This window comes from Pocillopora verrucosa, chromosome 14, assembly GCF_036669915.1.
Source record: "Pocillopora verrucosa isolate sample1 chromosome 14, ASM3666991v2, whole genome shotgun sequence".
Taxonomy (NCBI): Eukaryota; Metazoa; Cnidaria; class Anthozoa; order Scleractinia; family Pocilloporidae; genus Pocillopora; species Pocillopora verrucosa.
The window spans coordinates 4,444,618-4,464,922 of NC_089325.1; the positions used below are offsets into that span (position 1 = coordinate 4,444,618).

Consider the following 20,305-nt stretch of genomic DNA (forward strand, 5'->3'; position numbering starts at 1 on the left):
ATAAGGCTTGGCCACTCAAGCTTATGGTGATTCGAAAATGGCGGGCAAGGCCGTGTATTGTTGTATGGGTATATGTAACTACTTTCAGGTAACTTATGCTATTCTCTGAGTTGCTTTCTCCTAGCCCACGGGTATTTATTGCTAGTCTTGGCGAGCCAGTTTATGAAAATCAAAGGAAAGATTTCTGTATTACCCTATTATTCATAATCACATAAAAAATACATTACTATTTGGGAAAAGAAAAAAAGCAAGTTGCCCGTGAAGCAGCCCCAAAGACAGCTTGGCTCTGCTCATACGCTAAGAGTGTTATCTGAGATAATTTTCTACTCTTTCAGATATTGACAACTGCAAGTCAGCAGAGTTCAATTTTAATGCGCTATATAAGAACTTATTATTAAGAACTTATTATTAAGTCAGCGTCTATAGTGACATGGAAAACTACATTCCTAAGTTGCCACTTAGAAAATCCTTGAGGCATATCACAGAAGACAGACTGAGTCAAATTGTACAAACTTTCCATGATGCAGATGAAGAGGGCAAAGGATTTTTGTCTAGTGAGGATCTCAAAGTGGCATTTGTGTCCCTTTTTGGGTACAAGCCATCCAAAAATGAAGTAGCACAACTCATGGGCAAAACACAAACTGCAGTTTCCAGAGTCAACACTTTATCACCTGGTGATCAACCCCTAGCTACAAAACCAAAGGCCTTTGGGGGTGAAAAAACCTCTGATCACAACCATATGTCTTTGGAACATTTCACAGAGATAGCAAAAAAGAAGATTTTGGCAGAAGATAACAATGACGAAATTCGTCAGATGTTTATTGCATTTGATGTCATGTGCTATGGTTTTATCACATTAGATATTGCTAAGAGGATATTTCAGCATGTTGCACCCTTTTTAGACTCTGTTACCATAGAGAAGCTGTTTCGTGAGGCAGATATGGACCGAGATGGGAGAGTGAGTTACAGAGATTTTGAATTCATCATGAACTTTGAGCTGGACGAGTGGCTGTAAAGGAAAAATCTTACCCTTATCCATGTTTTAAAAAACGTTGATTTGCTCTGATTTTGGTATTAAAAATATGTCACATACATATAATTTAACGACTGTGAATATATGAAATCATATACATGAAGTGTGGATTAAGAAATTAATATGAAAGCTATCTTAGTAGTGATGAACACTACTTAAGCAGTAGTTAAAAAAAAGCCTGAAAAGAATTCAGGCCTGTACAAGATTTGAATCCATGACCTCTGTGATACTGGTGCAGTGCTCTACCAACTGAGCTAACTAGCATGTTATTCTCAGTGAAATATAAAAATGAAACACTGTGAAACTATTAATCATTTGGAAGGAGTTAACTAAATACAAAAATGTTCAAAGAAAGAGACATTACCTATTATATTGGTGGAGATCAAATTCAGGGAAGTTGAGTCAAAACTAACACAGTGGTTTAAGACTTAATTACGATATCATAACATGGTGAAAAACATGCAGAACTCTCAAACAAGCCTGAAGACTATGTGAATGAGTAAAATCAGTACGAATTAACAAATTTTGTTTACACACAATTGTTTTTCTTGACTCAGTTAATTCTTTAACTCCCAGAAGAGATTAACATGTAACTTCTCCCTTTAATATCCATATATTATCCAATAAAAAGGTAATGAGAATACACAAACTTATCGGTAAAATTTTTATCTTGATCTAGCACCAAATTCTCACAATTAATTTACATAGAAATGTGTAGTGGCCAAAGGAGAGAATCTATTATTACATCTTAAGAGTTGTAGGCTAGGGTTAAGTTGAACTGCCTTTTCTCAAGTTAATCTCAAATTGTAGGACTACCACTTTAGGAGGTTATGTCAACCTCTTATCCATGTTCCAATGTGTAAACTCTTTTTCTATAGAGAAAAGGTACACAGTGAAAAAAATCAAAGCACTATTTCGTTTAGTCTTCAAATAAGGAGAAGGGGAACGTTTTTTTTTTAATGATGGTGAAAAAGGAAAAATGTAGGAATTCAGGCTTTGAGATCTATTATTTCCTCAGCTACTGCCTGTTCACGCCCATAGGCCTCCCTCTTCGTCACATACGCTTCATTGGATATCACGTACTGCGTTTCGCACCGGAAGTGGTGGACGAATTCTTGAATTTCCCCAGTACTCGCGCGAGATGAGGTCAAAGAGAGAGAACTGAGGAATTGTTTTGATCGAATGTTCCGGCCGGCCTGACCCCAAGTGACCCTTGATGATTAAAGAAACGAAGGAATTTTTGAAAGAAGGATATGTAACTATTTATATCATTTCCTGAGCGACGTTAACACTGTTGTTGTCACAAGAATCGTTGCAAGTATTCCTCCTGTTCATGAAACAGAATTGTTTTCAAGGTCTAAAGTTCCAAATGATATCATTAAATGCTTTCATGACTTTTCTCACTGGTGTAATGTTTCAAAACATGATCGGAACGTGCGGCTAAACTTTGAAGTTTATCATCAAGAGGTTTCTTTATCTTTTTTAGAGTACTAGGCTAAAGTGAGTGATACTCGATAGGTTCTGCACTTTTCAGTGGGACCAATATATCTCGTGCTTTCTAATTCTAAGAAAATAGTAATCACATGAAAAATTCCAGGGAAGTTTCTTATTTCCCTTGGGGGGTAAGTGATGCAAGCTCGTGCCACGATGGAAAGTTAGATAAAAGAATGAAAAAGACAAAGAATCTTACTTTTTTTGATAAAGTTCAATGTTTACGAGGACAGAAGAAATTGCATTGTAAAACGTCTTTCATTGCTGATGACACGCGAGATAAAGCTCTTAGAGTGCATTCCGGCATGACTTGTCAGCGCGAAATTTTCTGCACGCGCGGAATTTTTTGCAGATGGCACAAGAGAGCTGTCAAAATCTAAGACAATAATAGCGCGCAATCCAATAGACCAATCAAGCTTGTCTCGTAACAATTACCACACAACAGGGGCGGAGAATTACATAGGCAAAGTATTCCAAAGATTTTAACCGCATACAATATATCGAGCGCTATTATAAGAGCAAGCTTCTTATTGGTTTATTTGCTCAAACAATGCATATATCAAACACGTCGATCTGCAGGAAAATAAATTGTCCAAATACTAGACTGACTCGAAATAATTTAGAGGGCTCGCATGCATATGGAGGCGAAATCTTACGGGTTTTTATGAATTTGGCCCTCGTTTTAGCGGGATTTGTGGTTTAATGTGTGACACGGAATTTCAACTATGGGACAATGCTAATGAAACTGACATGGCCGCGAAATTGACGAATTCAAATCATCGAGAAACCGCTGTAGTGTGACCACAGTGAGCTAAACATGGACGCTGGTAGATGAGTAGGGTTGCAAAGTGTGGCTGAAACGCCATGCCAAAGAAGAAAACATGCGAAGTACCGCTTCCACTAGGTTGGGAAGAAGCGAAAGACTTCGATGGAAGAATTTATTACATCGATCACAACACTAAACGAACTTCATGGGTCGATCCGCGAGATAGGTAAGTAATAAATACAGCGGTTAGCGAACCGTAGCAAGTATGTAGGTCGAACCTAGTTTTCGATTGTATTTTCCCGAAGCGCAAGCGGTCATTTGCTCCATATGGCTTGCAGAATCATCATTCGAACATCTTACAGTTTCTTTTTAAGGCAAATGGCCGCTTCTTCGGCGAAAAGGGTTTCTGATCTCGCGGCGTTCTGCAATACTATGTGTATGTCTGTTATCCCCCAAGTATTAATGCTATTTTTTATGGAATTCACTCATTACTGGCGATGTACACGATTTAAACGGAGTAGATTGCCCATTAAAGTGCGTTCCAATATTTTATATGTGATTTCTACTTTCTATCTTCAAGCCAAAACTATCGCGATTGCTTTGAAGCTCAAGTAAAGGTTGTCTAGCGTGCATCGTTTCCAACCATACTCGCTCCATTCTTCCGTTTGAGCTTCATCCCAAATATTTAAGCTATGTAGAAACCTTTTTATGAGTAAAATGGATAAATCGACCGTTTTATCGGTTCCATTCGTTTAGAGACCAAGAATTTTGTCTCTGGTTCGGAAAAGTTGTGAGCCTTGCGTGAACTTATCAACGCAAAGTTCGTACTAGTCTTCGACAGTAAAGTGCTGGAAGAATACCTTGGTTCGTCAAAGTGAGCTTATATTTAATACCCGAAATGGCTTAATACGATAACTATTATTCGTTACTTTCAACGTCGTTTTTCGGGTAGTTTCGCATATTTAACGTCAGGTTTCAGGATTTTTGCGTGAGAAGATAGCTCTCTTTACTGGTGTCTACTTGTGCATTTATAACTGTTTCTAGGGAAGCGACAGCCAGTGAAATAAAATCCCTCGCGACTTTGAGTTCTCACCCTATATCACTGGATTGCTCGCTATGTCTTTTTCAAGGTATAAATGGGATTTAGCCTATGAACCAAACTCTAGGCAAGGAATATTCCTTTTTGTTTTGGATATGTTCTAACGTTTTCATTGATTCTCTAAGAGACCCCTGATGTAAGTACGCATGGGACATAAGCCGTAACAACATATATTTTTAATGAAGGCTTATCATAACACGTTACCCACGTCTAAAAATAACAAATTGTGTCTCAAATTGTTTCGTATCGGCCACGTTTTACGCGAAGTTTTGCCACCGCTTCTCGGTTTTAGTTTTCAACTTTAGAGGAGCTCGCCAGATTTTACTTTTTTTTCTGAGTTTCTGCTTGTCGTAGCAATTGCTTGAGAGGGTATGTCTGTATAATTTTCGATAATGGCGAGGCGAAATTGCATATCGGCTGCATGCCATCGAAAAGAAAACAGAGAAATTTAAGTTCACATCAGTATTGAACCTGCAAAGTGTGTCTTATTTTATAAACTCGAAAACTATACCTACTGTTTACTAGTATTGTTTTAATGACAAATGAATTCAAACTCAGAAACTATGTTTCCTTTTTTATTCAACATGACATTTCTTATAGCTCAAATTATACTCCGGTTTGACTGTGACCTTGTTTGCGTCAGTGATTAGTATTTATTTTTTCCTTCTGTTGTAATTTTTTGAAGGAAATCATACAAGATGTGCTACTGAATAATTTTTTAACACAGGAATTTGACATGCCTCTTTAATTTGGGCACTATGCCAACAGATTTGAATTATTTAATCTGTTTCTCCCATATAAGATATATCTTGGTCAAGCATTGGGCATAATGTTTTAATGCATTGGCCAACAGTGTTATGGTGAGAATTCTGCCAAATTTCAAAACACTCAGACAATGTCTGTGGCTTTTGAGGTCCATTCCATGACTTCCAATGCCTGTAAAGCTGTTGTTTTGTTAAACAAAATAAGATTAATTAAAATCATTGACATTTATTTGATGGGATTTAAAAGATAGTTTAGGAGATTGTTTTCCAAGCTCCATCAAGGAGTAAAGTGTGAAATAAACAGGAACAAACTAAGCTATATTTTTGTCACATGTTACAATTCACTCTTTCAATGATGGAGGTGAACAAGAGATGTGGTTCACTAGTTAGGTCATGGCACCAGGTGGTATAAGCAATTTATTATGCTCATAATGTATTCAAGGTATGTGGATTTTATTTTGGTTCTTATTGGATTTAAAATTCCTGTTTACTTATTTTTGAGGACATTGTTTTTCCCAATTTTGTGCGAATCCCCATATGACACAAAACGTTATATGTGGAAGAAGGAGTTACTATGTTGAATGGACAGTTCAATACCACGAGCACAGAATTGTATTTGATGTCATTAGTCCAATTTCATCATTATTGATTGACTTCTTAGAGATAGTAAAAAGGGTAATTAATGACTCAATGGACTTTGTAACATTGTTAGTTTGAGACTAAAAGCCTAGTGAATGTACACACGTTACACTCTAAATGCAAGCAGATATTGTAGCTGTCTCTAATGGAACAGAAGTTTATGTAAACACAATCCAAGAAGATAATTCTGTATGTAACTTTGTTTTTTCCGTGTCTCACAGCGATTGTGTGTCTGTTATTTATTCAGAATAATAATGTTCATTTGGGTTTGTTGTCAGTTATTGCCCTTTTTTCCCAAGGATGAAATATTTGGGCTATATTGGACAAAATATTCCCTGTATGTGTTTCTATAATTCTTATCTGGACAGAAGTGAAAGATGTTAAGATTTTATCAGTGAACATGTGATTAGATGGTATACCTTGATCCTCAGAGAAAGCACCCCAGGCATGCATTGTTTGATTGAAACCCATTAATTTTGCGCTAACTGAGTTAAACTTCTAGAAGGTTCTTAAGTACCGCAAATACCTTTTAAAAAAATATTTGTGATATGAAGTGTGTACTGCTATATTATCATGGTATTTTTAGATATTTCAGAGTTCTTAAATGTGTACAGAATGTTGAGAGGATTTTTGTAAGCTCATAATCTAGCAGAAGAGTGTTGTTTTTTGCAACAGGTGGAAGCACATGAAAGATGAAAAGCATGGTGTTTATAATATATTCCTAATAATTAGCACAACATGTCTGGCATTCAGTGTGGTCTTAATTGCCCAAAGTCAGCTTCATTTCTCAAATAGGCATTTACCCCAAACCTCAGAAAGATAAATTTTTTTTTCCTTTTACTCACAACCAGCAGGAGTACTAGTCAAATGAGCAAGAAATTATTGAATACTTCTGATCACGGATTTGGATGCAGCATAATCTGATTGCTTAGTTTTGTTCTTTGCCCTTAGAAATCAATTGCTTATTATGCATTGAAAGGAAAATGACATATGTAAAATTCTTTGTTAGTTGTATCTTCCAGATGCACTCTTTTAGTGTTGGGCTTTTGATATTTATACAAGATTACTATTTTTTTACTAATTAATTTTAACTCACTATTTTTTTTTTACTAATTTAATTTTTCAATTAAAGAATTGTTCCATTTGCAAGTCTCTGCAGCTGTAAGATCATTGATCATTAACAGCAATATTTTTTTCTATACATAAACTTCATATGTTTTTGATGCTGTCAGCTGGTCAGTGGCTTTTGATCTTTTTAAACTCATGAGTAATTTGGAGACACCAAAATTCTAGCTCCAAGAACGATATTTACAATTACCTAATGAGAGTTAACAACAAAGAGGATCAGCAGTTTTTTCACATATGCGCATGCGTCTGAATTCCATGTGCTCTTCATTTGGGGCGTTTGTGGCTGTGCTTTGAGCATGAACTTGCAGAGTTGTGAGGAGTGGCAGCTCATTGTCCAGACAGTTCCCCCCTTCCCTCCCTCTTTCTGCTGTTTACTCAGTGTGATGGGTAACCTGTTTCCCTTTCAGTTGTTAAATGATTATTTAGCCATTGGGAATTAACTGGGAGGGAAGAACCCCAGCACTCTTGTAACTGTCTCAATCCTCATTTCTTTGTTTCAGGTTAACAAAGCCATTGACTTTTGCTGATTGTGTAGGAAATGGTAAGCTTTTGAACTTTTTTTTATGCACTCCCATTCCCCTGGATCAACAAAATCCTGGTCTCAGAGAGGCCAAATTTCAAACTAGTTGTTCAGAGTTTCCCAGATGTCATAAATATTGCATAGTTGTGATTACTCAGGTTTTGTTTTTAAGTAGACTTTGACCTTCTGGAACACACCGTTTTGTAGCTTCTCTCATATGCATAAATATTACTTCATAAAAACTGATTCATGATTCTAGCATACATGTATGTAGCATGGTGCCACCAAAAAAGGTAGTTATTATGCTAATTGGTCTTCTTCATATTGCAGAACTACCATTTGGCTGGGAAGAACTTGATGATAAAGTTCTTGGAAGTTACTTTATTGATCACAATACAGGTAAGAGTTTCATTAACATATTCTTTTTTTATTAATAATGATGCCTAACAGAGTTTTTAATGATCATATTATGTCAGGATACACACAAGTTATTCAGGAACTGATTAATTCAATGGGGACTTTGTATTTTGGCAAGGGGAAAGGTTTTGGGATCATTCTGAAGACCAAAGGGGACATTCACTGGAAACTTAAATTTAGCCTCTTAAGATTTCAAATTCAGGTGTTGCTTGAGCTTTTTTCAATCCCCTCTTCACTTGCAACCACAGAGAAAGTTGACTCCAAGAAGCTTGGGTATTTTTGCTGGAACACCTTATGCAAGACTAAAATCTCTGATAAACATGGTCCTAAAAAGAGGGGTCTCCTTTTTATGTGTATTCTCTTGACAAGGATCATATCCATAATTCATGATATTTAAGTAAAAGTATTGGCGTTAACAATTTCATATGCTTTTAGTACTATTACAAAAGAGTTTGACATCATGTTCCACTGGAAAATAAAAAGTGCCAAATATGACTCTGTTAAAAAGAATCGCAAAATGCTATACTTAGTAAGATGATTCCCTCTCCACAACATCTTATGTGAGAGTCTCCCCTGCTGAGTGCTGTGCTGCATATAGAAATTAGCATGGAAAGGCACCATGCTTCCTATTAAGGTGATCATATGATCAACTGTTCTAGAATTTTGGTTTTTATTTTTCATTTTTATGGATACAAATTTGTGTAAAGTTCTGATTTGTATTTTTGTTCCTACTTACTTGAAGGGCAAATAACTCTATCCAAAGAATAAATCGCTATCCAGTGGATAAGTGTTAGCAAAACATACTGCACTATCCAACAGATAGAGATTTATCCATTGGATCGCATTATCCCCCCTTCGAACATTCAAGGCCAGATCTAACATATACCAGTACATGTATACATAAATATGCCATACCAATAATTTCCAGTTTGGCAGATATTTTGTCTCCTTTTATCATGTAACCTGATCATTTTGTTTTTTGTCATCAATTGCCAGCATCTGCATCTCAATCATTCTTTAGCAAATTTGTTCTGGTTGAGTACTTGGTTTATCAATTCTTTGGATCTCATGTCTCCTCCACCTTCAGCTTTTAACATTTTTTATTATAAAAAAAATGGTTGTGACATTGAATATGAGTTCCTTTCAATACCTTGAACTTATCATGCTTTTGATATAGCCTAGATGTCTCTTACAAAGGATAACCTTTTTACTAATTAATTCTTGTTGCTTAATATTCTTGTTGAGTTTGTGTCAAACTTTGATGAAAAACTCAACAAAGTGGAGAAGAGTGGAGTGTTTTAACAAACAAACAAAGCATGCCATTTGATTAACAAGCTCTTTTAATGAAGTGCTCAATATATTTCTCAAGTTTTATTCATACCACAGGAATAGCCTCAGGCAAAATGAAATGGTGATCATAATTTGCCTGAGGCAATTTTTTAGTAACATAACGTTTTTACATCCTATAGTGTTATGTAATCTTTTAAGGTCCTGCCCTCACAGATTCAAGAGTGTTTACAAACTGGGCTGATTGCAGGAGGCATTCAGGACACACAAGAATGTTTTGAATCAATTTCATTCAAGTTGTTTACAAAGTGTGTGTCCATGATGTTCAATTTTTTTTTTATTCTTTGTTTGCTTGAGTAGGATCGCAACAGCATGAAGATCCAAGAGTACAGTGGCGGAAGAGGAGAGAAACCATGCTCTGTGATTATTTAGTAATGGTACAATCAGACTTGACGGTAAGGAAAAAAATCTGTTTTTCAAGGGTAAAAAATTACTGGTATGAAAGCTATTTACTTGTTTGTTCACAAAACTGAACATGACCCAACACATGAGCACACAAAGTAATTACATGTAATAAAAGGGATTAACTAAATAGAGAATTTGTTTTTCTTAGTTTCATTAACACAAAACGTTTTGAGTTTTTTCTACCCTTAAGTCAAGTAATGATTTGCTTGAGTGTCGTTTGAGTGATTATCACTTATCATTACCATTTTATGATGAGAATTCTCAAACCCTTAGTAAGAACAGGCTCCCATTGTTAAATGATAAGATGCTTCGTTTTTTCCTTATGAAAAGGGATAATTGATGAAAAATAGACAAATTTATTTGTTTCAAGGCTAGGGTGAAGGACTTATTTAAATTTCACATAAAGGCTGTTTTGCTTTTTAGAGAAAGCAAGAATTCTTGGTATGTGTAAAGAGAAGAAAACGCCTTTTGACATTAACAAACATTTTGTGAATTCCAATTTGTAGGCAAAGCAGCACATGAAAGACGTCAAGCAAAAAAGACTAGATTTGGCTTGCGAAGAGGTACAAAAAGATTCTTTGTTTGAGAGAGAATGCGTATCATGTATAAAACATTAAATATTGTGATAAATCTAAAGTTTCTGGAATAAATTAAAAAATTTTTTTCACTCCTTAATATTTCTTATTCGTTTTTTATTGCTTTAGTGCTACTTGTTTCCAGATGATGTAAGAGTTTTTAAAGTTTGTTTCTTTTTTTTTTTAATGACACTTAACAGCAGCACAGTTATGGGAGAGCAATTTTATCGCACAATTTACAACACAGACAGCTTGAATTGTAAAGTTGTTGCGAAAAATAGGCAAAAGTTCCGTTTAGATATGTGAATTTTTTCTGAAGCAATTTCCTGAGTGCTCTCGAGTATTTTTTCTGAGTATGCCTTTGTCATTCATCGAATAAAATCATCTTTCATTTTTCAACAGGTTCAATTTTGGACGTCAGAGCTTGAAAAGATGCAGAGACGAAATGATAAAGAAGGACAAACCAGCCAACATGTCAAGCAAGGAAGCTTTAGTTCTTCGTCATCAAATTCAACCGTCAGCTCGATAGCAAGCAAATACGACGTGAATCAGCTGAAGAAAGAGATTTCCCAAGCCAGATCGAGGGTATGTTTTTTTCTGTACAGGGACTTTTATTATCAACTTGAGAAGAAGTTGTTTTGAGACCTAAGAGACTCAGAAATGGTACTTACGCAGAGATGACAAACAACGAAAAGGAGCAAAATCGTAAACAACGCGATAAGTAGGCTGCCGTCTTTTCCGGTCTTCGCTGCACGGAGGACCACGGGTTCATTTCCTGAACAGCGGTTGGTAATCAAGCTTACCCAATAAGTCCGTTGTGTTAAATACCATTCCTGTCCGATAACTTCCGTCCCCATCTCCCTTCTAGAGCTCAAAGTTTCTTATGAGTACTCTTCCACCTTTAAAACAAAACTCCAAGTTTTAAACACTGGGCATAGTAGTTATTGTCGTACATATAACTGGTTAGGCTGTAGTATTCCGTTTTACATGCAAATATCGTTAATAATTCTTTCACACAAAGCCCTTTTACTCCTATGGGTGACCAGGAGAGAATTTCTCCTCACAATATTAATACAATATCAAGCAGACAAATGACTGGAAGTGACTGAATATTATTAAGGGGGTTATAAGCTGATCTAGAACTAAATTATCCGAACTGACTTCATAAGAACTGTATGGCAGACAGGTAGGAGAATTACTCACGAGATCTTTGAAGCGAAAGGGTTAATTGTAAGACTTATGTAAACCCAGGTTGAAGTCCTCAAAGCCGAGATGGAGGCAGTTTCTGGAGAAGTCCAGGCGCGGGAAGAGGGATACGAAACGTTAAAGAAAATTGACAGGAAGTTGTCTTCCCGTCAAGGCTGCAAGAAAGAGGACGTTCAGGGTTTAGTGGAGGAGATAACAAGTGCAGAACGAATATTGTTTTCCAAGGAACAAGAGAAAAGTGAGCTAATTGAGGCATTATTGAGACTCAAGGATAAACTTTCACAGTCTGAATCTGCGAACACGGTAAGATCATACAGCCATCTTGGGATACATTAAGCTTAATGAAACCGTGGTAAGGTTGTTAAATGCCTTTACTTCGTGAGAATTGAGCCAAGGGAGAGTGAAATCAATTATTTCATGCATTAATCAGCAACTTTGTGCGTAACTAAGTTTGTTGCAAGCTTTGCTCTATGACAAGGGCTTATTTTGATAGAGTTTTGAAGTGTAAGACCAGAAACAAAGAAATCAAAACGAACATTTCGGCCAATCAGAGAAGGGGAAGGTATCATGAAAAGCAGTTGGGAACCTAACGAAAAGATTTGGAAAATGCTTACCTCTTTGATCCTTGAGAGTGACAAGCGTCGAATTTTTTCCTACAATATCACTGAATCACTCATCTAGTTCACAAGCGTTATGGAAATGATCCCCGGCTCCAACAAAAGACGATCTTGATTGTTAAAAAATTCTCCTTGTCAGTAGTAGAGGAAATGTAAAGGGAAAAGTTTGGAGAATGTGAATACCAATCAGTGTTAGAGTGTAAAAGGTTAAGACGCGGTGATCAGGTTGCGTGTGGGCGATAGGTTGAAAATAGTGAAATTGCCGTTCTAATTTTGGAAACCCTTCGTCTGTGTAGGGCAAAGATGATTCAGCTGAAGTGGAAATGAGAGTTGGATCCCATTTGGACCTTGGCTCAGATGCGGCCATTGGACATCTCCCTGTGCGAGATAAACAAGAATTGAAGGCAGAATATAAAGAGGCATTGAAAAATGAATCAAAATTGCAAAGTGAAATCACTTGTCTGGACGAACGAATTACACAAGTAATGACGGACGATAATAATTCGAGGCCAATGCTTCTGCAAGAAAAGGAAACTCTCCTTGACGAAATTCGTCGCCTAAACTCTCTTGTTAAAAGCGAAGGAGAAAAAGTAAGTTGACCATGAAGGCTTCATAGAATATTGTCCACGTATCTTTTACACAGAAGTGTTTTGACAGAAATGTGCGAAGGCAGTCAAGCACTCCTACTTGCAATCCCATTGAGGTTTAGACCGTTTTCCTTACGATAAGTTTTTCAGGTTTTGTGAGCACTTTTCTTTGAGTTCATATTTGAGAGTGCTCACATTGATGTGCTGCTTTTTATTTCAGAAAAAGCTGGAGGACGAGAAAGACAGACTGGCTGCTGACCTCAGCCACGCAAGAGAAGTCTCTAATCGAGCCACAGCTGATAGAATTCAACTTCAAGCAGAGAAATCTCTGTTAGTTCGACGGCTTGATGAGCAATCCAAGATAACGAACCTTCTGAACATGCGGCTTAAAAAGTGAGATTTGTGTTAGGTTTCTACTGTAGATAAATCACATTAAGTTTATGATTTCCACCTAGATCTAACACAGGTATGTTGAATATTGCGGTTTGTTTTGCAGTATCTCTGGAAGCACCCCATCTGTTTCTTCGTGTTCAAGCCGTGGCTCCCTCTCCTTGTCCGGAAGCAGAGGATCCTTATCTGCTTCCAGCCGAGGCTCCTTGAACTCGCTCAACTATCCCGATCTGAGTCATAGCGGCGACATGCCCAACCTCCGAGAGCTCCACCAACGTGTGACGGATTTACTTCAAGGAATTTCTACTTACCCGGCATGTCAACCGATCTACGAAGTACGGACAACAGGTGCAGCCACAAGTTACACGCCGACATCCGGGAGAGCAAATCACCCCAGCGCCAGCAACTCGTCGCAGGTCTCGCTATCGTCTCGTGACTCGATTTCGTCTACGCAATCGCCGCCGATTTCTCCGAGTACGAGCGATCTTTCTCCGACGAATTCGCCGGCCACCGTTCGTGTCATAGCCACGGAGGGAGAGAGTACATGTCTGGATGGAACAGAGCTCGACAGGAGCTGTTTACCCCAGGTTTGTTTTATTCGTTCATTTTTCAAGCGGAGTCATCTGGTAGTAGTCAGTTCATAAGTCCGCGGAGAAAACGCCCAACTTTATTCCAAGTGAATGTGTAAGTTGAAAAAATATCCTAACCTTTCCCTACTCCTGCTAGCCCCTTTGACATAGGTGAAGCCACACTTTGACGCATGCAATTTTGCCCACTAAATAAACTTGGGAATGAAAACTTTTTTCTTAAATTCATCAGCAAAGAAAACTTGTGTACGACTATTTATAAGAAAAACTTGCCAAAGTAGATTTTCGCTCCCTTTTGGTGCTTACCTCGGCAGATTAAATTCAGTCAAATTTTGTTACAAACACGTTTTCTTTTGGCAAGAGTTCGGAACCTCGTATATCAGGTTATAGCCAAAGAGAATCGTAAATGCTTACTGGTTATGATTTTTTTTTTCGGTCAACGTGACAATGGAAATAAACCCTTTTTAAGTCAAAACTTGACAAGGAAAACTTTGTAGCGCACTAGTGCCCTAAGTATTTATCACTGACTTTCTTATCTTCTGTCATTTCAGGCCGACGGAATCCCAGTTCAGCAGCGACTTCGTCTGTTGACCGCAGACTCTAAGTCTAACGAATCGATTAACAATTTTCCTTTTACGCCTATGTCTCCAATCACGGAAGGCATTCCGTCGCTTCCGCTGAGACGATGCGAGGTCCATCTTCCACCAACTGGGACAAGGCCCGTAACTGCAGCGCCTTCGGACGAATCCGTGGCGGCTGATAGCGGAGTCTTTGACGCATCCCAAGAAAACCTGAAAGCTACCCAGAGAGGAGACTTCGACGAAGACAGTGTGGACACGGCGCAAATGAAACTAGGACTCTCATACGATGTTGATCGCGAAGCTCTGATCGTGTGTATCGATCAAGCAAAGGGTTTGAAGGCTCTTGGCAACACCACACAGAATAAAGAAGTGTTCGCAAAAGCCGTCTTGTTGCCGAGTTCGCCTAGTGAAAGCTGCGTTTTGGAAACGAAGCGTTGTGATTACCAAGACAATCCTGTGTTTGAGGAACAGTTTCATATTCCGGTTCCCGAGGTAAGAAGACAGATCTGACCGACTGATCACTGATTGATTAACTGGCTGCCTGATGATTTGAATGACCGCTTCTTGAGTGACTGACCCCTGACTGACTGACTGACTAACTGACTGTTTCACTCACTGACTTTCTGACTGACTTTCTGAATTTCTGATTGACTTTCTGACTTGCGGATTGACAGACTGTAGAAATCCCTGACTTATCGCTTGCCTGGCAGAATGACTCACTGACTTGCTGACTCCGTAATTGATTAATTGAATAGCGAGTAACAAATTTCTCTCCCTGCTCTCTCTGTATTTCCTGGGTTTTTTTTATGTTATAGAGGTGTTCTCATTTCCTGCCCTAGCCTGTTGTATCCTGCATTTGTGATGGTAGAGTTGTGCTCTAGAAGGAAATTAATTCAACATATCACTGTTTTTTTTCCTTGAGCAGAGCAAACTGACAAGTAAGACTCTCCAGGTGAACCTCCTCGTTAGATCCAGCTTTCAAACGGAAGAGCTTCTGGTGAGTTTAACTTTCTTGGTCAAAAAATGCAAAAAAACTCAGTATTTGTGCATAAAAATATGTCAACGCTGTAAACTTTAACTCTCAGGATCTGATTTAGTTAGTAATTCTTCTTCCTTGCTGCTCGTCAGTTCCTTGTTAATTAGTTTTGAGAAATTGGTCTGACTATGATACCATTGGAACATTCTTTCACTGAAAGGTTTTTCTAACAACTTCTTCTTATTGAATTTCAGGGTGGGACGCAGATCAGCCTTGCGGATTTCAATAGCCAAACTCCTGTCAAATTTCGATGGTATAACTTATTGAGTTTTGCGGTAAGTTGACACATAAGTCAAATGATCGTCATGAGTTAGACTAATTAGTTGGTTTTATCACCTCAGTTGATAAAACTAATTTCTCTACTTTTAAAGAGGATGAATACGACAAAATAGCATCCAACACTAGCCACGCTCGTAGTCATAAGGGTAATACTTTAATTATTTGTAAACAGTTCTTCCAGTCGGCAGCTGCGAAGTATCAACATGGAAAGATAAATACCATGACGCCTGCGATTGGTTCGCTCTCGATGGACTGCGTTTGTGAGCCAAAGAGAGGCAACTTACGACCCAACTCATGGGTGAGTATAGACGAATAAATCTGAATGATTTTGTGTGCATAGACGAAGTCCAGACAAAAACTGAAAAAGTTGGTTAATCTGATTAATTAACCATTAATCAACCTGAGTGAATTGTGGCTTTGTGGAGAATATTTTTTTGAAAATATTTCCGTGCAGAAGCAAGTCGTTAATATACTACTTTCGATGCGGAATTTAGAGATGAAACACTTTTTCAGAGATAGCCAGATCTCTTTTGATCATTTTTACGGCTTGATGTCAAGGCCTTAGTCGTAAAACCATCTGTAGAGCCAATCAGGCAAAAACTGTGGAAAATAATTTGTACATCCAATAATGGTGATACGTTTCTTCAAGTCAGACATGTATTGCTAATGCATCTTCCTTTCTTTCTATTTTTCAGTGCGAAGGCTCAACATTAAGCCTGGAGTCAGCGGTTGGATTCGAGCGTATCCCTTGTAGATCAGTGAGTCAAGAAGTACTTAACGAGGGTGTGGAAAGTCTACCCGTTCGAAAGCGCACCGCTGGAAGGCCGGTAGAAAGAGCGCAGTCTCAAGGTGATAGTGTCATCAGTGGAGGCTCTCTACAGGACAGAGACAGTGACTTCGATAGATCACCTGTAGCTCGGCCCAGACCCAACATGCTGAAGTCGAAGTATTCGAGAAAGTTTTCTGATCCTCAACCGCTGTCGTTCCAAGGCCACGTAAGTTCAAATATTGTGGTTATTGTTAAAATCAAACATGTTGCACAAGACGAGTCTGGAGCTGCACTGTGGTTAAACTAAACCTAGGCCTTTACAGCGGCTAGTTGAAACTGCGAACTGCTGAGCTTACTTGGCGTGGGCTATTCGTCTATAAAACTCACGAAAACAAAAAAATGCCAACATGCCAGCGCAGGCAAGTCGTGTCACCCATTTACCAGAGCTGAAGGCTGCGTAAAAAAAAGAACGCCATTTAAGACGGGAAAGCTCGCGTGATGGTCAAAGAAAACAGCTCATAGTTGTTGTACAGTGCATTTGAATAGGAGGCGATTGCGATTGTCTTTGCATCTAACTGGTCTTTGGTTCCTTCTTCTAATACTCAATTTAAAACCGACATTATATTACTTTTTTTTAGGGAGAATTCGATGAGCTTCACATGATGCCTTTGAGTCGGCTGGTTGGTGACATTACTCTTAATCGCAGTAACTCGGACTGTACCACGCGGAAAACGGAGGCCAGCCCATTTGTGAGAATGTCTGTGGAAAGGACCAGCATGAGAAGGAAAAAGGTGATTATAAGTTAATATCAACGAAAGCTAACGAAAGGATGTAATAAGTGGTGATTAAGGTGGTGAAAGGTGCAAGGCGTGGTGCATCTACCAGTATTGGTGCTGAACTTGATAGGCTCTGCAACAGGCTTGTGGCTATAGCAGACTTACACTTTGCTTAACTAAGCCCTCAAGGGGGTTGCCATTTGCCGTGAGTTATAACTTAGAATTTTTTTTCCACCAGCAGCGCCCAATGTCATGGCAAGGAATACAACAGTATCAACAGTTAAATCATCTTGATGCTCGGGCGGCTGTGGACCTTGAATTCCAGCTAGAAGCCTCTAAAGCCAAACAGGTAGGTGTATTTCAAATGCGTTTTTAAAACTTTCTGATTACATGCATGACAAGCACTTTTTACTCGTAGATATGCGAAGCATAGGAACGAGTTATCTAGGGAGTCGATTTGCAAATTTCGCAGCGGTTGCACGACCTTAGGAGTGTGAGGAGATTATTGTGTCTCACATCGGAGAGACTAACGTGGCTTAATAACGTGTGTTTAGCTGCAGGTAAACGATGATATTCGAAGGTTGTCGCAGCTGAAGAAACGAATCGAGGAGGCAATTGACGGAGGATGCACCGAAATTCCAAAATCAATGGAGGAGAGCGAAGAATTTCAGGCTCTCCTCAGAGATGTAGAGGTGAGTCGATAGAATCACCTAGTTTTTACACAGACTGACTCACATTTATTCCTTTGAAAACGTTTACCTTGGAAAAACCGTAAACAAAAGCACAAAAAACGAGTTCTATTACACAGCGTGACTCCACAGAATTTCGATCCACCGTCTTCACTTTGTAAACCACGATGTATTTTGAATAGACTTAAACAAATTCTTAAGAGCGCGCCACTTGGAAGTTCTCATCGTTTGGTGTCACCGAAATCATTAGGTAACTTTTCAATTTCACACTCGGACGATAGTTGCGTCAAGCAGGATCTGAAACACCAAAACACTCGTTTTGACCTTGTCTCCGTTGTTTGCAGGCCTTCAGAAGTCTCACCATGCCTGGACATCGAGGTAGAAGTCCTTACTCGAGAAGAAGCCACAAGGCCTTTAGGTAAGAGGGTTTCTTGGTTCGAAGCGACGTTTTAGCCAATCAGAATCAAGCTCAAATCTCTGGGGTTTCTGAGCCAACTCGTTTTCAAAACTGCACAAAGAACTTTAAGGTCTTTGAAAATTTGTCTCAAGACTATTGTTCAACAAGAAAGAATATCTTAAAATTTTCATGTCCAGAGGCAAAACATAGTTTAGTTTGTAGTGGCCTTGAGATCTGGGGTATGGGACCTTGAAATCCTCAGAAATGTCACTCTGTCAAGCTCTGATGTTTACCTTTACCACTGGGTTCAAACTGTGATTGTTACTCATTAGTTTGTTGTTGTTGATTTTTTTTTGTAGAGACAGATTCAGCCCTTTGCATAATAAGCAAGCTAAGTCGCCCGGGAATTCAAACGCTAATGACACTCATTGGGTGTAAAGCGCTCATTGCAATGAGGAAAGAAGAAACATTCAAGCTTCAGAAATATTGAATTTATCTTCACTGGAGTTATTTGAATGAAATTGACGTGCAGCAAACGACAGGAGAACCAAATGAAAGTGGTACCTTCCAAAGAATTCGACAAAAGTATGCAAAGGCGAACAAAAACAAGACTAAAACAGCTCTGGAACACATCCTGGCACACATCGACGACCATTTCAGCTGGTGATTAGTTGCAAATCTTCTAGGTAGTTCTTTTTGTTAGTATTAAAACTAACGATTTTTGTATAAACTGACCAAGAACTTTCAAAAAGTAGCTTAAATTATACCTGTTGCTGTGAAAGAGGAAAACTCTCTAATAGAAGAAACCTTAATCTTTTAGCCCCTAAGAGTGACCAGCATCTAATTTCTCCTTACCATATCATCCCTGAATCAAACATGAAAGTTATGAGAACAGAGGAGATGATCACCAACTAAAGCAGCTCTTGACTGTTACACAAATTCTCCTTGTCAGCCTCTTTGGAAATATATGAAGAAAAGTAAGGAGAATATGCCTACTGATGTCAGGGGGTAAAGGGTTAGGCTAAAGTTCGTATTTTTATAACTTTGCTACCTCCAGTTGCAACGCGCGTTTTCTAACAATTTGTAATATAATATTCAAACGTCTTTTTTTAACTTGACCGCAGAGTTAGCTTTGTACTATATGTTTGTAATATTGCGTCAGCCGAAAGCCTTTTTCTGGTTAAGCTCTGGCCTCGTTGTCAAAACGAGTCTTGCTACCTATGTCTATTAGCTCTTTTTCGAATGAACGACCCTGCTGTGGCCTCGCCCTGATGATGAGGCTGAGAATAACTCCGTCAAGGGCTAAACCCTTTCGATTCCATTGGCCTAAATACTTAATTTTCGAAAAAAAAAAAGGGGGAATATTTTCGAATGTCAAACTGGTAGGATCTTTTACCTTTTTCTTGGTAAGAGCTGTGCTGAGGCGGTGAAGGTTCCATGTCGCTGATGCAGAATGTCGTGGTTAAAAAGTTTTAAGTCAAAATCACTGACAATATATCTTTTCACAGAGAAGCTCTCAATATTATGCAACCCAAAACTAAGACATATTAACAAAATAACTAAAGGAAACTAAAAAATAATTAATGTGACGCCATAAAATCATATACAGATAGACCCCGACCCGGTAATTTCGTGAAAAAAATAATTGTATACCAAAATTTGTTCATACATGGGCTGTATATACTTATTTATTACCTTCATACACTTATATATTCCATTTTTGAAGAATAATATTTTAATATATAAGGCATTATATTCTGTGGAGTACCCTCATAGTTAAATGACCAGCTTAGGTCGTGTTGTTTGGTATATAAAATCGTTCGTTTCTCTAGAAAACGACATAGGTTAATAAAGGAGAAAGCATTATTTTACGTACGATCGTTTACCGTTTTGTTATTCTAACACCATTCTTTCGATCACCTGGAGTGAAGGCTGTAGTTGAGTTAAATGGCCCACCCAGCTGGAGCTTATCGCAATTTCTTTGCGTGAAGCGACGAGGAGTAACACTTCCTCCCCCCCCCTCCCCCCCTTCCCCCCCTTTTTTAGGACATAATACTGAGCGTAAGACGACAGAATTGTGTACCCCACGAAAAATGGTGACCCAGATTTTGGGATTCCGCGCTCCAATGCTCTATCATTGAACTTAAAGAACTCTATGTCATTAGGCTATAGCTAGTTTCGTATGTGATATGTGCTGCTTTCTGCGG

General features: G+C 38.4%; 2 protein-coding genes across 3 annotated transcripts; both read left to right on the forward strand.

The window, feature by feature from the left end:
• The first annotated feature begins 34 nt into the window (after window positions 1–34).
• Window positions 35–1,628, forward strand: LOC131795134 (EF-hand calcium-binding domain-containing protein 11-like). The gene is made up of 3 exons (XM_059112705.2): window positions 35–88; window positions 336–349; window positions 411–1,628. Exon 3 carries the CDS (start codon window positions 431–433, stop codon window positions 1,013–1,015), a length of 585 nt encoding a protein of 194 aa, XP_058968688.1. The 5' UTR covers window positions 35–88; window positions 336–349; window positions 411–430; the 3' UTR covers window positions 1,016–1,628.
• A 1,480-nt stretch (window positions 1,629–3,108) lies between these two features.
• LOC131795124 (protein KIBRA) lies at window positions 3,109–19,973 on the forward strand. 2 transcript variants are annotated; one of them, XM_059112694.2, is made up of 20 exons: window positions 3,109–3,516; window positions 7,421–7,461; window positions 7,771–7,839; window positions 9,505–9,599; window positions 10,116–10,172; window positions 10,587–10,769; window positions 11,436–11,693; window positions 12,304–12,597; window positions 12,815–12,987; window positions 13,091–13,571; window positions 14,123–14,644; window positions 15,078–15,149; window positions 15,383–15,463; window positions 15,640–15,765; window positions 16,163–16,462; window positions 16,875–17,027; window positions 17,251–17,361; window positions 17,567–17,704; window positions 18,046–18,119; window positions 18,458–19,973. In XM_059112694.2, the coding sequence occupies exons 1-20, from the start codon at window positions 3,389–3,391 to the stop codon at window positions 18,534–18,536; spliced, it is 3,435 nt and encodes a 1,144-aa protein (XP_058968677.1). In that variant the 5' UTR covers window positions 3,109–3,388; the 3' UTR covers window positions 18,537–19,973. The 2 variants fall into 2 exon arrangements, with proteins under 2 accessions (XP_058968677.1, XP_058968678.1); XM_059112695.2 differs by having other exon boundaries at window positions 17,254–17,361.
• The last annotated feature ends 332 nt before the right edge of the window (window positions 19,974–20,305 follow it).